The following is an 18,064-nucleotide window of genomic DNA, read 5'->3' on the forward strand; positions in this document are numbered from 1 at the left end:
CATGTAATTAGCTCAGAGTAGTTTTCTTCTGGCAGTGTATATTTTCTGTTATTGGTTGCTTCTCTTCCCACAAACCAAAACAGAATTTGACCATCTGCTGCACCTCTTAATTGAGTGCCAACCAAAAGTTTAATTAGTATAGAGATACAGTGACTTACAGTCTACTCTTAACAAGTTCGTTGTTCTGTTGTACTTGAAAAATGTTTTTGTCATTTTAGATACCGTTAAATATTATGTTACCGAGGTGATTATTCGACCATCTGAGGAAAGCTTCAGCCCAACACCAAGGTAACAAATAAAACTAATAAAAAAACAATCAGATAATTTGCTCAGGTTTATGTTTTAGAAAGGATGCTAGAAATGCCCTAACATTTTAGTTTCTTGAATACTTACATATAATAACAAAGTGCTGCCAAATTTTATGTAATCATTTACAAGCATTGTAAAGGTAATGTAGTCTGAATTTGCTCATGTACAATTTTGTTTGCTTATCTTTCTGTGTGATGCAGGAGAGAGATTGTGTATAATTTGTCACAGTGTCTCACTATTTGGGTGATAAACCAAAATACAATACTTACTTATTTTGAACTATTTACATTGGCATTATGTCTGGAGACTAATTATGAAAGTGGGAGGTTACATTTTGTAAAGTTAAATTAAGTAAAGCTTGAAATGTTTACTTGGAAGTGAGACTTTTGAATTTTCAAGTACTTCAGTTTGAAGTTAAGAGGAAGTTTGAAGAGGAGACAGAACTTGATCTAGCTATCTTGTATCATGTACTATGCATTAGTCACAGTTCTTATTTCAAATTATATTTGAAATACGTGCATCATTCTTAACTTTGTGTTCATATGTGTAAAATATAATAGGGAAAAGGAAATTCAGCATTTGACATTTGGTGTTGGTCAAAATAAAGGATGTGGAACAATTCAGACTGCTGATCTATTAAAAATTGCCAGTTGCAGGAAAAAGAAAATCCTCTGGTTTTGAGGGAGAGGAAGATAAAGAAGCCCCATCTCTCAATAAAAAGTGATTGTAGAATGCAGTGGAATTGACAGTATGGAGATACTCATATACTTGTACTGCATCGTTATGAATGCCTTTGCCCATGTGGGTGTTATGAATACATATAATACGTGGTTAATTCTTAAACAGGTCTCAATTCGTACAGAGAATGGTTGCTCAGTGTCTTGTGGAATTGTCCTCTGCTAAAAGCACGTTTAGATTTGCTGTAAAAGGAGATGATGGAAAAATCTATATTCTGGTAAGTTGGGTTTGTTTTTTTTTAAATCTTTATCCTGCAGAAGAAGGTTAACCTATGAATCCCAACTCCTAAAATGTATTATTTATGCTGTGCATGATCATAACTTTAAAGAAAATTAACAAATTCAAATTCTTGTGTTGAAGTAGTTCTGAAGAATTCTGTTTAAGTAAGAAATTTCCTTCTGTTTTATAATCTAAGTAGATGTACATATAGACATTTTCTCTATTAATACAGTAATGAAAGTACTATGGAAGTGCCGTAAGTAGCACAGAAATAGCAGTGTTTTGTATTCAGAAAATAAGGAAAGCTTAGGGTTTTACTTTATAATATATATCTCATCTTCTTGCTCCAGTGCTTCTTATAGTTAATCACCAGAAGTTCATCAAATTGTACAGCATCTTCCACAAATATTGTCTGAAGTCAGCAGAGACTACTAATGTAGTCAGTACATTACATTGCAAAGTGAAGTGCAAACAAAAATAAAATTGCCTATTATACTTAATGTTCTAATGCTGTTAAACTTGGTTAAGCTTGATATTTAAATAGTGACAGCTAAATTCCTCAAACTTTTAAGATGGATAGGAATTTGAGTCTGGAATTATCTTAATAGTAGTATGCACTTGGTATAACGAGGGATGTTTTCTTTTATTCATGAACTAAATGTAGGCACATAACATGTAATTTTGCAGTTTATACGAGTAATTCATAGACACAAAGATGAAGAAATACATGATTGTAGATGCCTGCCCTGGGTAAACTTATAGATATGCTTTGTTGGGGTAGACAATCTAATAAAATGAACTGTTTTATATATACATTGTCCAAGTTCTGTCATTTCCGAACATCCATATTCTGAGGTAAGTGTATATCTGTTGCTTTTAAATAAATTTTAGTGCCAAGAGAACATTTATGCAACCACTGAGAAATACTTGTCTGTGATGATAAAATAAAGTCTCATGAGCAGACCCATAATTGTGACTATGTATAAACTAATTGAGGAGTCATTGAAAATTGTTGTAATTTTTTTTCCCTTTAGCCTATGTGTTTCTGCTTAAGTCTAGCAGCTTATATAGAATGACCTGGTTATTTTCTAACAGAAAAATCACCTTATTTAGCAGATTTCCATTAGTCTGAGCTGCGTTTTTGCCAATGTATTGTTTAGAAGAGTAGGCTTAATTAGCAGAGGGGCTGATTTCTGATGGGCATCCGTTCCTTTTTATTAGTGAGTTGTTAGTATTTTTTTTGTGTTTAACATCAGAAGACCCTTTCTCATGGCCAGGGTGACGTTCTACATACTACATACACACCAACAGGTGTTCTGGAGTCATGGGTTGAGTCTTAGAACTCAGAGGCCTTGTGGACACAAATGTAATGTAAGCACTGTTTATATTAATGATTGCAAACAGCTAAACAGTAAAAAATGTAGGTGCTTGAGGCTGTGAGTACACAGACAAGTTACACAAGCAGTCTCATCACTGATGCATCATGGACCAGCTGTCCCACTTGTTTGTTTTGACACTGAGCCAAAGATTCTCATTCACAGTGTTTGGGCGTACATACATGAATACGCACAGCTTAGGCTGTGTATGTGATAATTAAGGTTAAGGTCTCACAAGTATTTTTAATTTGTTTTTTTTTAACCCACAAATATTATGTATACTCATTTTCCTTATTTCCTCTGCATGTATCACTTAACATTACCAGTTATGTTATTTGCGGATATCATAATAAGAGTTTCTGTTGTTTAAGTTGGTGATAATCAAGTTCCTGAAAGCTATATACTATTTATTTTTTTTTAAAGGCTGACAATAAATAAACATCTCTTTGTCTCAGGAAAAAAAAAAAGAAGTGGCGTATACAGATTTCTTTACTTATCCCAACTATATCTCTACCTTCTTCACATTCTCTAAAAGATGAATCGCGTGCATCCTGTCTTTGCTCCACAGTTGAAGGGTTCCCTACATTAATAGATGCCATTTTTTTCCATATTATAAAAAAGGGATTGTTTTGAAAGAGGTAAATAAGTAGTTTTGTGGACAGATACCGGAAATTCATCCCGTGGATGGGATCAACCTGATAAAACCCAAAAAGATACATCTGTGAAAATCAAAAGGTGTGTGATAGAGTTTGGTGTGCTTGAATACTAACTCCAGTCTTTTCAGTACCGAGTGTTTTTTCGTTGTTTCAGTACTGAATGTTTTTTGGAGTGGGATTAGGCTGTAAAGCGCTTTGAAAGTAAGGCAGCTTGTATTTCAGAAGTGAGTGGAGAGGGAGTGGGAAGATATCCCAAGAAAATAAATAGGTAACAAAATGGGAGAGACCTATCAATCAAATACTGATTCTTGGACCGTGTCTTGGAAGGCATGAGCAGAACAAGTTTGCATTTGCCAGAGTTGGAGAGGGGGACGTTGCAGCCATCAACATGTGAGATAGTGAGTTCCCTGTTGAGACTTAGCTACCCAGCTCTCTTAGAGAGCTTTATTCTTTGTGAAGTGTGAGGAAGACCACATCTTTATCTGAATAGTCTGAATGTGAGGACAAAGAAGCTGTAATGAAAGATGTTTGCATTACTGACCTATGTGATGATGAAAGTAATGATAATGTCTGCAAGAATTAAGAGCTAGCAAGGAAGAACAACCGTTTTTTTTTAACCGTGTTAAATTCTAATGGATGCGTCATTGTCCACAAATTAATGCTGGAGACACAGGTTGAGATTTTAGGATACTGATCACAAATGTAAGTCGCAGTATTTCACCTATTTGGATAAGTCCCACAAAGTATAACTGAGATTTGTTGCAGCTTTTCTCCTAAGAACATCTTTGAAGCCTATTGACAAGGTGATCTAAAAAATAAAACAAAAAAAAAACCCCAAACCAACAAAAAACCTCCACCAGCCACCCAAACACTTTCTCCTGATGCTGTCATTTTAGCAAAGATCATCAATCTGCACTATGAATGAAAGGAATTCGGTTGTGCAGGCTCTACTCTACAAAGTGGTAGAGAGGAAGCAAAGAGTGTACATTGTGAGTAACATAGTCAAAAGCGCAGCTCGGAATTTGAAACGATGTTAGCCAGAAATAAGATGTAATAAATTGCTTTGAGTCAATACACTGAGTGTTGGTGAGTGATTGTTCATTCAGAACAAAAACAAGATCAAAAAATAATTCATGCCTGAGGACAAGAAGGAAATTGTTGCCTAAAGAAGCAAATGTAGTTCAGGGGTTGATTTTTCTCATGGCCAGGTGCCCTTTGTAGGTTTCCACCTGCAAAGATTCATTTGCTTTCTCTGTATTGTGTGCTAAATTATTAATACAGATCTGTCTGTTGCATTGCTGTTGAGACAATGACATACTCTGAACAAGTGGTAGAACGTTATTGTGAGATGCCACATATTCAACACTTGTGGTAGAAGGAAGTACTTTTCAGATGGAGCGTGTCGCAAATTGAACGGTTTGGTTGCTTTCTCTAAAGCAAGTTGCAGAAGGATTGTGAAAGGAGCAGACAGCTGTTGCAGCATTGTTCCCTAGTTTTTTATTTCAAGGATTTTCATCTGCTGAAAAGCATCCCAGGAGGCTACTTCACAGGGAAGTGTTAATAATTTCAAAAGGAATGAACTTTGTTTAGTTAAAGCTAAGCGTGTTGGCAGTGGCCTGTGTGTATAGGACGCTTCTCTTTTTTCCCCATGTTCTCCAACACCTTTTCAACGTTTGGCGTAAAGCACCATGTATAATGGTTCTAGCTAATGAGGTATATTTTGCAGTCTAGGCTATGTATGTGTACAGTGAGTTACCAGAGCATAACTGATGAACAGCCTCTTGCTAAGCCAAGTGCCATTGCTTGTCATCATTTATGTGCATATGCTAAAGTGATTCTCCTCCTCCCATCCCCTCCCGAGACATCTGTATCAATATATCTCATTCCTCCTTTATGGTGCTTCTACTGTAATGTTCTCAGCCTTGGGCTCTGATAAATTGTGACTGTCACACTGAGTTACGACATATACTATGTGGCCTGTTAACGGTGGCTTTCTCCCTCCTCAGGGGATATCATATGTCTGCTACCCAACATCATGTAACTTCCTTTACTTGAAGATTGGTCATTCTCATGATTAGGTCATGAGAAGCAGAAGATTAGTGAGCAGCGCTGCATAAATCCCGTTTTCTGTGATAAATATTTCATATATAAACATTTCATACAGGCTCAGGACTTGTAAAAATTGATTTTCGTTGGTAACTCAGATCAATTCTCTACTGCAGGCTGTGAATAAAGGAAAAGCCTGACTTTTTTGTACAGTGCTTAGCATGAAAGCCCTGAATCCAAGTTGGAAAGCTGATGCACAATCACACACAGATCAAATAAGATCATCATGTGATGCAGAAAGTTCAGATTTCTCAATCTCCCCAGGAAATATCCCATGAATTACTGTGAGCAACTAGTGCTGAAGAATACCAGTCCCATTTTCAAATTTGATAAAGATTTATTTTCCAAGTAAGGGCCTGTTACAGCCATTTGTAAATCCCAGCCTTCCTTTTAGACTACATTAATTGCTGTCTTTTTCCTTGCATGTCTTAGCTCCATCCGGGCATAACTATCATGCTTTTTCTAAAAATTCTTACGTTTTGGCACTTCCAGTGGGCAGTCTTTCAGTACCCTGTCTTTAGCCCTCGGTAATTCAACAACATATGCTCAACTAATTCCTAAAAAACTATGAAATCGGAGAAATAATCCATTTGGTACTGAAGCAGATGACTTGGGACTGTTTCTTTTGTTACTATCAAAGGAAATGTGCTGCAGCCACAAAACAAGGCAGCTTCCCGGAAATAATGATCTTAAGAGTAACTGTGATAAATCAGGCATCAGTTTATCGTATTAACCCATTTTTCTCCACTAGAGGCTGTATGTGCAGACTGTGCTGAATAATAAAATGTCATTTTATGTCTGTTAACACTTTGTTAGAAACTTTGTAAGAATGTGACTTTAGTATCAGCTGATTTAGGATCAGAGTAAAGGAACAAATTGAAACTGATGTATTCTATAGTAAAATAAATTATTTCTTCATTTATAGATATGGCTTTTAAATTCTGACACGTTGCTCGTGGAGTCTTTAGGAAGTTCCTCCTCCCACAGTATTTTTACACTGTTTGGAGATATTTTCATGCCTAACTCTGGACCAGTGGGGACCTGGAGTGCTGTCAAAGTCCTTTACCAGCCGTGCATTAAAAGCAGGAATAAGGAGTAAGTATAGTCTTTTCTGACCTCAGGTTCTGATCGTTTATTTGTTTTGCTTTTCAGGGCAGCAGTATTTCTTTGAGGTTCTTTGGAAGTGTATCTCTCTGAAATTGCATACAATTTTTAATTTTTATTTTTTTTTTTAGCAAAATGCCAGAGGAATAGTATTTGGTTTCTGTTACAGACGGAGAGAAACTGGTGGTTAAATTTTTGCACCATAATGTTAAAATGTAGACCAAAGAATTATGTTGTTCCTAGAGGCACACGTAGATAACTTATTTATATGATACAAAAAGAAGTTGCCTGCCTTATACAGAAGAGTAATGTGCTTTATCATGTATCCGTTTTTTACCTGTGTTAACTCACTGTGCACTTCTAGAGCTTTGTCGCTTTTCCGTCTCTGTTGGCAGAAGCTGAAGGGATGGTGGAACCGTGAATCCCACAGAGGGGCAGTGAGTTTTGTCCATACGGTCTCAGAACTTGCTGCTCTGCAGACGTAGCTCCAAGTGGTGTAATTCAGGGAGGAGGAAAAATCACAGGGAGAGAAGGGGCATGGGCTTACACCTGAATGATGCATAAGTTTAGCTGGATCTTCCTCTTTCTCTTCAATTTCTGTGTTTTGTGTGAAAATGTGATCTCAGATCTCAAGTTATTAATGGGAGTAGCCCTCTCTGCACTCCTGCAGTACAGAATTTGGACCTCTTCGGTACAGCTGAAACCAAGAGGGTAGAAGTGGGTAGTTATTAGTTTAGGAAATCATACCTACCTGTTCCACTTCCAGTCTTGATCTTTTTTGCCTTGAAATTGGACTTTCTTTTGCAAGAGAGAGAGCTGTTCACAGGCCTGAAATTTGTAAGCCACATTATCTTCAGTACTACAAGTGTTGTCCGGTGGGTCACAATAAATTAGCGTAATGATCATATGTATACTGATGCATACGGACAATGCCTCTAACAGTGTTGCTATTAAAAGATACTTGTGCATGTAGCAGAATAATATGAATAACGCCGTATCAGTATTGCATACTCTCAGCATATAGCATATTCTCAAAAGGAAAGTCCTTTTTAGATATGATTCAGAGGTTCGTTGAGTTATCGAATTAGTCTCTATGTGTAACTTGCTTTCAGCCCAGTGGTGGCATTATTTCGAAAAGGAATAGGGCCTTGAGAGAAGGGGAAATAGGAGGCGAGGAAGGTGGTTGAGTACAATACCATATAAATGTTTTTCTTGGACATGTCCAAGACTACATGTCCAAGCCCTCATAAAGGAAACATTTGATGTCAGCAAGCTTTGAAGTATATATTATGAAAAACATACACTGCCTAACATGTTAAAGCCTTTATTTGTTGGAGAGCAAAGATAAGAGAATATTGATTAAGCAGTGACTTCAGTGTTTGCAGGTGATGGAGCATGATTTTAGAGTGATTTTCTGCTTTTGTTTCAGAAGTAATAGAAGAGAAAGCATTGGTTTTGTATAGGTCAGGCTTAAATAGTGGTTTGGTTTTGTTGTTTTTCCTTTAAACTCTTGGAAACTAGATGACAGATTTAAAGACGTACACATGTATTTAAAATCTAGAAGACATTCCCTCCAGACTCAGTCAGTACACAACTGATTTATAACCCAAGACCTCATAAAAGTACAACAAAAATGTTTTCTCCCACAGACAAGTGAAGGTGTGCATCCGAAGTTAAATATTTTTGTAGGAGAAATATACACCTCACGAGAATGTGTAATTACATCACAGTGTTTATTCTGAATGTTACGAAGTGTATCCTTTTAATTTTTCAAACAGATCCAATATGAATAGCTCAAATAAACTCTGACATAGGGAGAAAATGAAAAATTCTAATATTTAGAGGAAAGGTCATATTTCATTATTAATGTCATTTGTGTAAGAGAAAAAATTATTAAAGTAGTAGCTTCAGAAGTTGGCATTGGAAAACCTCTGTGATCTAAATGCTATTTAGTGATCCAAAATACATCGTGAAGTATTATCATTTAAACCGCTTATTCTTATAATGGGAGATATTGCAAGAAGCGCTGCCTGCTCTAAAATGAAAGACACTTCACTTACCACTCTTAAATCTTACGTAAGCGTAACTCACAGGTTTGCTTTTCAAGTTTCAGTTCTTTATCACGGATTTAATTACCTTAACACACGTTCAGTTACTTTGATGTGTTATTGAGATAAAAGTCAGATCTACTTAGTCACTTACCTAGCATTCACAAGTGCTTTTCTTGAATGGAGTTCTCAGCAGCAGAGTTTTACTGTGAGGTTATATTCTGTTCTTTCCATTTCCCCAGACAGACTTGTTACAAATCACTTGTTTCTGAAGATTACTTTGTATTTATTTTTGGGATTCTGCATTGAGCAGAAGGCGCAGCTGAGGTTTTAATTCTCTACTGACAGTAATTGACATCTTCCCTATCCAGTCCCTGGACAAATGCAAAAACGGAGGAAAAAGAACAGAGGGTTCTTTTTCAGGTTCAGAAACCAAAGTAACTATTGGTTTAGTATTGTTTACCATTTTCATATTTCTAGTGAAGAACAATAAAAAGTACACTAGCACTTCAGTCTGTTTCCACTAACTCCTTCATCAGTTTGCTTGAAGTACTGCCTGGATATGTGCAATAAGACTGAAGTCTTTCTGTTATTGAACAGGAATGTAAACATAGCAGGAGCAAAAATATCCAAACCAGTACAACTTGTTTAATGCAACATGTTTGCATTTAGATTTCAAATATTATTTCAAGAATTCTGAACAAAGTGTCTGATTTCTTGAAAGTGCAAGTTCCGAATGTTTCAGATGCCCACATTATGATAATTATTAAAATACTTACCTTCTTCCTGCACACACACCTGCCTTTGAAACAATGCAAAGGTTTCAGAGCCCGTGGCCTGCTCCCTGTGAAGGGGGGAGTAAGCAAGGATGCCTGCTGTGTAGGAAGCAGTCAGCAGGAGGTCTGCTTGTGACCTGGACCCCAACAGTTGCAAGGGATAAGCATGCACTCTAATATCCTGTCGCATGCCAGAGAGCCTCTTCAGTTGTTGCGAGTCGCTGGGTACACTTGGGTCCTGTCTGATTCCTGCAGTGCCAGAATCTGATCTGTGCGATGGGAGGGGAAGCACCTTTCTTACCTGAGGACACAGCAGAATCTGTGCTGGGGAGCTGGGCCATAGGTTTAGACAGATTAAGGTAAACTAGAAATAAAAGCATTTATTTGTAATATCTAGATATAACAACATAATCATACATTCATAAAACATGAATGAAGAAATGAAAGAAAATCTGTACTAAGTAAGTACAGATTTGTAAGTCCACTTACACAAGCATAAATCTACATTTACAGACAAATACATTGTTCCATGGTAGCAGTCAAAGTCTCAGACTTTGTGAAATTCTCCTCTGGCAAGCTGCCTCTGCTAGAGAGTGCCTAACTGTGATTCTCTAATAATTCACATTCAGGCACCTCATTTTTGAGGTAACCCTTACGTTCAGATTCCTCGGGATGCACTTGAATATTTCTCTTGGGGGGAGCACAGTAGCTTTTATACGTGATCTTTCTTTTCAGACTTCTAGGATGTCAGGAGAAATTTACAGTCTCACTCCAAAACTCATTTTATTCCTTCTTTGTTCAGAGCACAGTTCTGCAATTCTTCATAATTAACATAATGCTTATTTATCTTCCTCAGATATGGCAGTGTTTTTTTCCCCTTAAACTGGGAATTAAGTCCTGTGAACAACATTGTGCTTCAGTGAACAGCAGAACTCTCTTTCCTCCAGTAAATCACTGGCATATCTATCACTGTACCTTACATTCAGTAGTACTCTAAATGTTAACAATGGAAAGGAAACAAACATTTAAGTAGGATAAATTTTAGTGGTTCATTACTGGCTGCTGAGTGATACCAGCCGCAATGATAATTAACCCATTTGGAGCAATAGCTGATCCCGAAGCCTGCTGTAACAATACTGTGTTCTGAGTTAGGCTGAACATTGCTGAGAAAGTGATTACCCCTTTTGTGGCGTCTAACTTTTTGTCGACAACATGCTGATCTTGTTCAGTTTGTTGATCTGTGTTGACCATCAGATCCTTTCCAGTAGATTGTAGTCTAATAATCAGCCTTCCTCTCTAGTTTTGTGTGATTGTCCTTTGTTTAATTACATCCTAATCTTGTTTAGAACCTTTTTCCCCATTGGCCTGGGCCATTTTGATTTCCAACATGTGGTGTACTGATGGACCTTCCAAGCTTCATGTCATCTGTGAATGACAGAAGCATCTCTCTTGTTCCAGTCTCCAGGAGGGCAACAGAGATATGGAATAGGACCAAACTAAGAACACGGCATGTGGAGCCTCTCTCCATATACCTTTGTTTTGGCAATGAATTATTAATGGTTGTGCTCTGAATATTGTCTGTATGTCAGACTGTGTTAATTAAGAATGTTCAGTAGCTTTCAAGGCATTGTGACGTTAAGACATGGTTAGGTTTATCCAGATGTGCTGTTTAAAGTGCAGCTGTTGGCTTTTCTCCTTGCAGAGCCCTCTGATCTTCCTGAGGGTAGCCTTTCAGTTTGTATTGATTTGTATTTTACTCCTCCAGCTGTTAAACAGGGCTGGAAACACTTAGGTGTGTCATATGTGTGATAGCACAAGTTCTGGGTGGGTCTCTCTCCAGTTAGGCTTCCAGCTCTTGCAGGAGCTTTATGAATAATCCTTCTACAAAAAATTAGTTGAAATTACGTGCAGTGATTTCTTATTGTCACCTACAGAAAAAGTATGTTATGATTGTAGTTGAGTCCCATTTGAGAAGGATGCCTCATGCATTTTCTGCTCTGTTCTTATTAGATATTTATTGACGATGTGTATGTGATTATGTTGGTTCCCTCCACTTTTCTCTCAGCAAGGCTCCTTTTCTCCACCTACAAACCTTCTCTGCAGACAGAAGAGGTCTTCCTTTCAAGTAACAGGTTCTTGGCAAATAATGCCTTACGCAAACAACCTCGACTGCTGGGAGTGATAGTGGTAAATACTGCTGAAATGAAAGTGTTGTAAAAATGTATGAAGAAAATTGAAAATACGGTTACATGGCAATTTGACCATAACTTGATCTCAGAAAATATACGTGAAACTACAGTTAGAGGAAAATTACACTTTTCCGATTATAGTAATGTGCTAAGCAAAGCTTTGTCAAAAAGTCATTGATAGCTTTTTCTTATATGCATCTGGAGTCTCTCTGAATGGTTTACAGCTTTTGCAGAAGCCTTCTCCTGTGTAAGAATTTGCTGCATATCATTTGAGAGTTGAAAAATGACTTCCAGAAATTGTTTGTTTTATTAGCTTTAGAGGGACAGAATAAGCTAGAAAATTGAGTTTGTGGCTGAAAACCTGGAGGTTTTGAGTCTCAATGCTTTTATTACAGTCCATGTATAGTGAGCCGTTTATGAAGCTGTTACTGATGTATTCCAGAATGTTGTTTATTTGTCCCAAGAATGGCTGTCATTCTGTATATGACTCTAGAGTAATGCACCTCTCATAAAAGCACCAAACTGTGTCCTATTTTGCTGATTTTTTTGTGTCTGAAATAGGCGGCCTTTTTCTAGTGTTTCTGTAACTCTTGCCTGTAGAAAACACATGGGAGCACACAGACCAAGAGTTCGTTGACTGAGGAGTGACCAGTGTTTCACTGTTCTGTGCTCTCTTTAAGGTGATTTCTGCAGGATAATAAACTTCTTGTGCTATATCTGGAATGATTAAGTGAGTGGGTGTGATTGTAAATGGAGTGTGAAGGATCTGTTTTGTTTCAGATAATTTTTTTTTCTGTTCCCTTCTTGAATTCTTTCATGGTATCAAGTTAAGAGAACTGATACCACGGGTGAGGTGAGTTGCCTTAAAAGAGCTGACTGAGCAGTCAGGCAAAGCTTTTTGAAAGATGCAGTCTGATGCCAGTCAGGGTTTTGGAACAGGAGGGGAAAAAAAATACTTTTCAGAGTTTGATAGGCATGTGGAAGTTAGAGACCTCCTGAACTTTGAATGCTTGGGCTGAAGCTTGGAGGAAGAGATGAAAGTGCCATCTGAGAACTATTATTTTTAGCTAGAGATCATTCTTCAGAAGAAAAAAACTGGTCTTCAGTACTGGTAACGTCCTTTCCCCCCTCTAGGAAAACATGTATGTAACTTTTAAGTATAACTTTCAGGAAAAATATCCTGACTTTCTTGTTTATTGAAACTAGACCTGCCATGTGCAGTATCCTTTTGTGGTAGTCACTTAAGAACTTAATTCTTGTTCCTAAATACAGGTCTGATATATCTTTCCAGCCCTTCAGAGCTGTCATGTTTTTGGTATCTAATCTTTCAGATCTTAAATAGTCTTAGAAGTACTAACTAAAGTAGAGAAAAATGTTGGAATAAGACTTCTGTCTACTAAATAATGTCTCCTGTATTTTGGTCAAAAAGTTTGCCCTTGTTATCATTCCAGATGAGCTTGTTGCTTAGATGATTGCCTTTTTTGCTCATCTTTTGAAATTTAGCATTGAAGTCAGAGGAGGTAAGGTTCTGACTCTTTTTTTTTTAAAGTGGATTTGCAATCCCAAATCATTTAGCCAATTGTTAATCTGACCAACAGCCTGCCTTTTGTCTTTTGTAGAATGACAGATGGCTGATGTGTCACTACTCATTTTGCAGGGTACTGCCGTTGTACTCTGCAATAGAAATGTTAAATACTATATACATAGTAATTGGCAATGTAAAAATAAGAAATTGACTGTAAGTGCTATTGCTTAGCTACTTATATACTAGTTTTTTACAAAAAATAGATAAATATGCTATTAAGATCTCCTGTCACATTTAATATGCTTTTGTATCAGGATTTGGGATTCTATAATAGGGGATTCTGAACAAAAAATACAGTTCAGGCTTGCATATTTTTTTCCATATTATTCTTCATATTTGTTTGTGAAACACTGGTTCAGGTAAGCACAATCTTGGTAGTTCTCATGTTTCTCTGGTTCATATTGCTGTAGCTCAGCTCTTTTGGGAGTCTCAGGGTTGGCAATGTGAGAAATGTCAAGTTGAATGGGAAAAAAATGTGAATTAAAAGCAGCAAGACTATCTGGAACTAATTTAAAATGTGTAGGCTGAAACAACTGCATTGCCAGGTAGTTAATTCCACTTTTACAGGATGATAAGAATAAATGCCATGCTGGGCCAGAGTAGTGTGCCAGCTAGCCTAGTATCCTCTCTCCGACATCCAGAGGTGTTCTTTAGAGTAGCACATGAGCCTCAGCACTTCCTTGTATTGCTCAGCTCTGTAGTTGTATTGAGGATGTTAGAGGGTACAGCCCTCCCTATTTCCTTTACTGTCTGTTCACGCATCTTTTGACCATGTATTTGAATAAACGCTTTTTGACCTTACTGGTGCTGTCTGCCTCCTGAATCTCTTACAACAGCAAGTTCCAGAAGTTCACTTCTGCTGTGTAGTACTCTTAACCCCGCTTCTAAACTGATCTCCTGCTAGTTTCAGTGAAGTGCCTCTAGATCTAGGATTGGGGGATTTAGCAAACAACAATCCTGCATTCATACTGGCAAAATGGACATGGGGATCCTAAACTTTACACTGGGATTGCAGCATGCGGTGTTCTTGCTGATTACATTTTGAAGTTAAATTTACTGGCTAATTTGCTGGAGGGACAGCAATGTCACATCTAGTGAAGTCTTACTTCACACGTATATGTCTCTGCTGTATTCATTTTGCATTTCTTGTAACGCTGCTTTTTGCGAAACCAGATAGCCTAATTGCGATAGTGATGATCCATTAGGGATAATTTTATAATCGTAGGTCAAACTATAGCAGCTTTCCACTTAGAGTTTGTTTCTCATAGACTTACAAAGACTGTTGCGTTCACTTGGGAACTGTAGGTATTCAACACTTACAATGCCTTTTAAATGGCAGGATGCATTTGACCAGGCAGGAATCCTATAAGGAGCCAAGAGTGAAAAAACAAAACTTAAAAAAGCTTGGTGGACAGATTGCTGACAAGAACTGCTTAAACCTCAAAACTTGATTTACTGAATTCTTGGATCTTGGGCTGTTTTAAATTAATTAGCATGTGTTGTTTCTATTGTTTTTCTCCATGACAGGCTGCGTGAACTAACAATACTTAGATTAACAAAATGATTTAGGCTGCTAATTTTATTTGCAATACTTTTTAAATCAGTAAGGCTAAAGCAAATTGGGAGCATATGCCTTGAGACCAAAGAAGGCTAATTTGTGAAGTTGTTCAGGATATTTCTATTTGTGTGTGGCAACAATAGGATATTGCTGTTGGTTGCTTATTTTGAATGCTGTAGCATCAAGGATAAACAGAACAAGCAATTCTCGTGCTGGCTTCTCTGAATACTGGCCATAAGCTATAAATGAAATAACTTGTATAACTAATAGGCATAATAAGTGATGCCTATATGGATATGATGTTTGAGGCAGAAGAGGAGATCTGACTGGAAAGGTGGAAGGTGTTGTTCCAGGGAAAAAAATTGCTGCAGAATTTTAGAATTTTGGTCAAATATATTGCTGAATTTCAGTCAAATAATGGCTGGAAGTAGGACTACTAGATCCACTCAAAAGTGAGCTGTTGGATTGACCATGACCATTTGCCCTCTGTCTATGGTTATAAGAGTATTAAATTTGGTTTACGTTCTTCCCAGAGTGTATTCATTATCATAATACCTGTTAAGCCTTCAAATTTTTTCTAACTTCACAATGACACTAAATGGATTTTGATGTTAAGGAGTTCTGCATAGTTCCAGAGGCAGGAATACAGAAATCACTCCAGTGCTCCTGTGGGCTCTGATTTTGCTGGTTTTCCTGGAGAAAGCAAAATTGTACAGTGTCTCGTTGAAGGTGGTTCTTCAGGGAAATGGCTGCAGGCATGTGTGTCAACTGGATGTCCGTGTCTCCAATGCTGCAGCTGGGGCTTTTCAGCTGGTGCTGACAGGCAGTGCATAGTATCAGTGGCGGAACTGGTTAGAAGTTGGGTTTTAAACTAAGCACGATTTTTCTTTCCCCTGTAGACATTGATTTTTCTGGACCCTCCAAAACTGTTTTATTTTAGTATGGAAATGTTGTTGAGGTAGTTGCGCTTTCATGTGTACTTCTTTTTCCTTATTGGTTGGCTTCCCAACTGTCCTGTGTCTCCCATGAAGCAGTATGTTTGAGCAATATGGTATCCGTTTTTGTCCAAAGTTGATACTTTGTGATGGAAACAATTGTATGGCCTACAGAGAACGTTGCAGAAGCATTTCTAAGTATTTTTTGCACTCATTTTTTTTTTTCCAGATTTTAAACTTCCTCCGGAAGTTGTGGAATATGTTTTAATTGGGGGAAAAAAAAAGAATCCAGCATAATTTTGACCAGCTGGAATCAATGCTGGTAATGTGAAGAATCGTGTTCTGAAAAGGGGATATAAAGGGGCTCTAAAAAGAGCCATCAGATGTTTAATGATTTAATGCATTTTGAATCTAATATCATTACCAAATGTGAACTTTATTGGTTGTAGTCATACCTAAAAAAATTGTCTGTCAGTATTCTCTATTTACTATTTTCAGCTGTTTGCATATTATTGCTGCAAACTGCTGTTCAGCTGTTGTATTTTGAACAGAAGTGGCTGCATGTCATTAATATAATTAAGGCCTCTAATTTTTCAAGCATGTCACGATGACTAAGAAACGCAAACTCTTGCCTGAGTTGAGAGATTTTATTGAAATGTATATTTTGTTTTTCTGAAACTGATGAAACTCTCCCTGGCTACTGCAAGAAGAAATCAGTTATGGAGAAGCTGGCTTTTGCCCCCTGACATAGCAGGTCTGCAGACACTTTTAGCACCGCTGCAGCTCTCCTGTATGCGTAAGACCATTGAATTTAACACAATTGTCCCGCTGAGTTTCTTGTATCACTAGTTATGTCTGATGCAAGTCTAACTCAGCAAATTGCTTTACAGAACAGAGTGCAGTAGTGGGTACCAGATAACTATAATGTTCATTGATTGTCTTCAGTAGAAACTGGAGAGAACATACAGATGTAGTTGATTATGAAAAAGTTTAGACTGGAGATTGGAAGCCTTCTAATATGAGAGCAGTGAGCTTCCTGCAGAGCCTTCTAGTAGCAATAACGTTGTCAAGAAACAGAACTGCTTTTAAGGTGAAGCATGATAAAATTGCAAAAAGAAATGCTTTGACACAGTGTCTGTTCTTGCAAGGAGATGAGCTTTTTGCCTGGGAGATGCCTTCTAGTTCAGTTTTCCAACTCTGTCACTGACCTGCCAAAAGACTTTCAAGTTCAGCTTCACCATATCTCTTTGCTCTGAGTGATGAGTTTGCATGTGTGTGGAGAGCCACAGTGGTACTATAGTCTTGATTGGGCTGCCGTTCAACAATTTAGTAATTATCAATTGTGGCATTATTTTTTACCTATAGTGTGTTCTGCATCTGAAGTCCATTCTAATTAACTTTATTTGCAAAGGATTTATAGTACTTTATCTGCAGCTGTCTTACTTTCAGCTGTTGCGTCTCCTCTTAGAACGAGGTCATCTACTCAAAGGCTTCTCTTCTCACTGATCTGGTGTCTGTGACTCGGTCTTTCCATGCCTACTTTACTTCCTTTCATCAAAGCTGCATTTTAGTCTGCCTGTAACATCAATTCCTGCATCAGCATTGACTTAACTTGGCTAAACCTAGATTTAATTTTCCATCTAAATCCCCTCTCTCTTCTTTTTTTTTTTTGTTTTTTCTTCTGCTCTTGCTCATGTCCAGAACTCGGCAACCAGGCTGTATGTCTCCCCTTCCTGTTCCTCGTGCTTCTAAGCTGGGACTAGGTTTCCCTGTGTCTTAATACATAAAATTTTAAGAAAGCTTGTAAAACTAAATTAAAGAGCCAAGACAATCTGCATTCATTGATCTGACTGTGTCAAGGTATGTGTGTGTGCAGTGCACCCCCGCACCGTCTCAGAAGGGTGGCTGATGGCCTGCGTGAATCCTTCAGCTGTGCTTTGTGTCTGCAGCAGGATTCTGGACAGCTGCATAAGTGCTGCAAGGACCTCCATCAACATAAGCATGGGACACATACAGACACTGTTAAATCTCTGCCATAATGGCAGGGGAAAGCTTCAGAACACTTGAAAGCGAAAGCTTGGGAGGAGGACAGGAGAAGCTTTGAGGAGAGGAGACATTAAAACTAGGGACAGTTTTGTAAAGGATGGAGGGGTTATTTCTGGAAGAGTATTTCCATGCACAAAGTAAACCTAATGGTTATGTGGGGACAGGGAAAATGGGCTAGCAGAAAGTTGATCCTTCCAGACTGGCAATTAGCCTGCTATGAGTTTTCAAAGTGGACTGTGGGATGTGGTAAAATCAGGTAGTTCGGTTGTTTGTGACCTATGTCAAAAATGTTGGTGTGCCAGTTTATGGTTTTGAATTAACTTTAAGGTTATTTTTGGGAAAGGAAGCTGTGTTCTTGACTGCTGGGTTTGTTTATTTATTTATTTATGATTTAATTGCTTGTTAAATTTGACTTGTAG

General features: G+C 37.7%; 1 protein-coding gene across 2 annotated transcripts in view; it reads left to right on the plus strand.

Annotated features, from left to right (window-relative positions):
- UBE3D (ubiquitin protein ligase E3D) overlaps positions 1 to 18,064 on the plus strand; it is an 84,098-nt gene that overhangs the window by 14,374 nt on the left and 51,660 nt on the right. For both annotated transcript variants that reach the window (XM_054196798.1, XM_054196797.1), the window contains exons 6-8: positions 219 to 288; positions 1,156 to 1,264; positions 6,330 to 6,499. In XM_054196798.1, coding sequence (XP_054052773.1) covers positions 219 to 288; positions 1,156 to 1,264; positions 6,330 to 6,499 — 349 coding nt within the window. The remainder of the gene's footprint in view (positions 1 to 218; positions 289 to 1,155; positions 1,265 to 6,329; positions 6,500 to 18,064) is intronic.

This window comes from Rissa tridactyla, chromosome 3 (genome assembly GCF_028500815.1).
Source record: "Rissa tridactyla isolate bRisTri1 chromosome 3, bRisTri1.patW.cur.20221130, whole genome shotgun sequence".
Classification (NCBI taxonomy): Eukaryota; Metazoa; Chordata; class Aves; order Charadriiformes; family Laridae; genus Rissa; species Rissa tridactyla.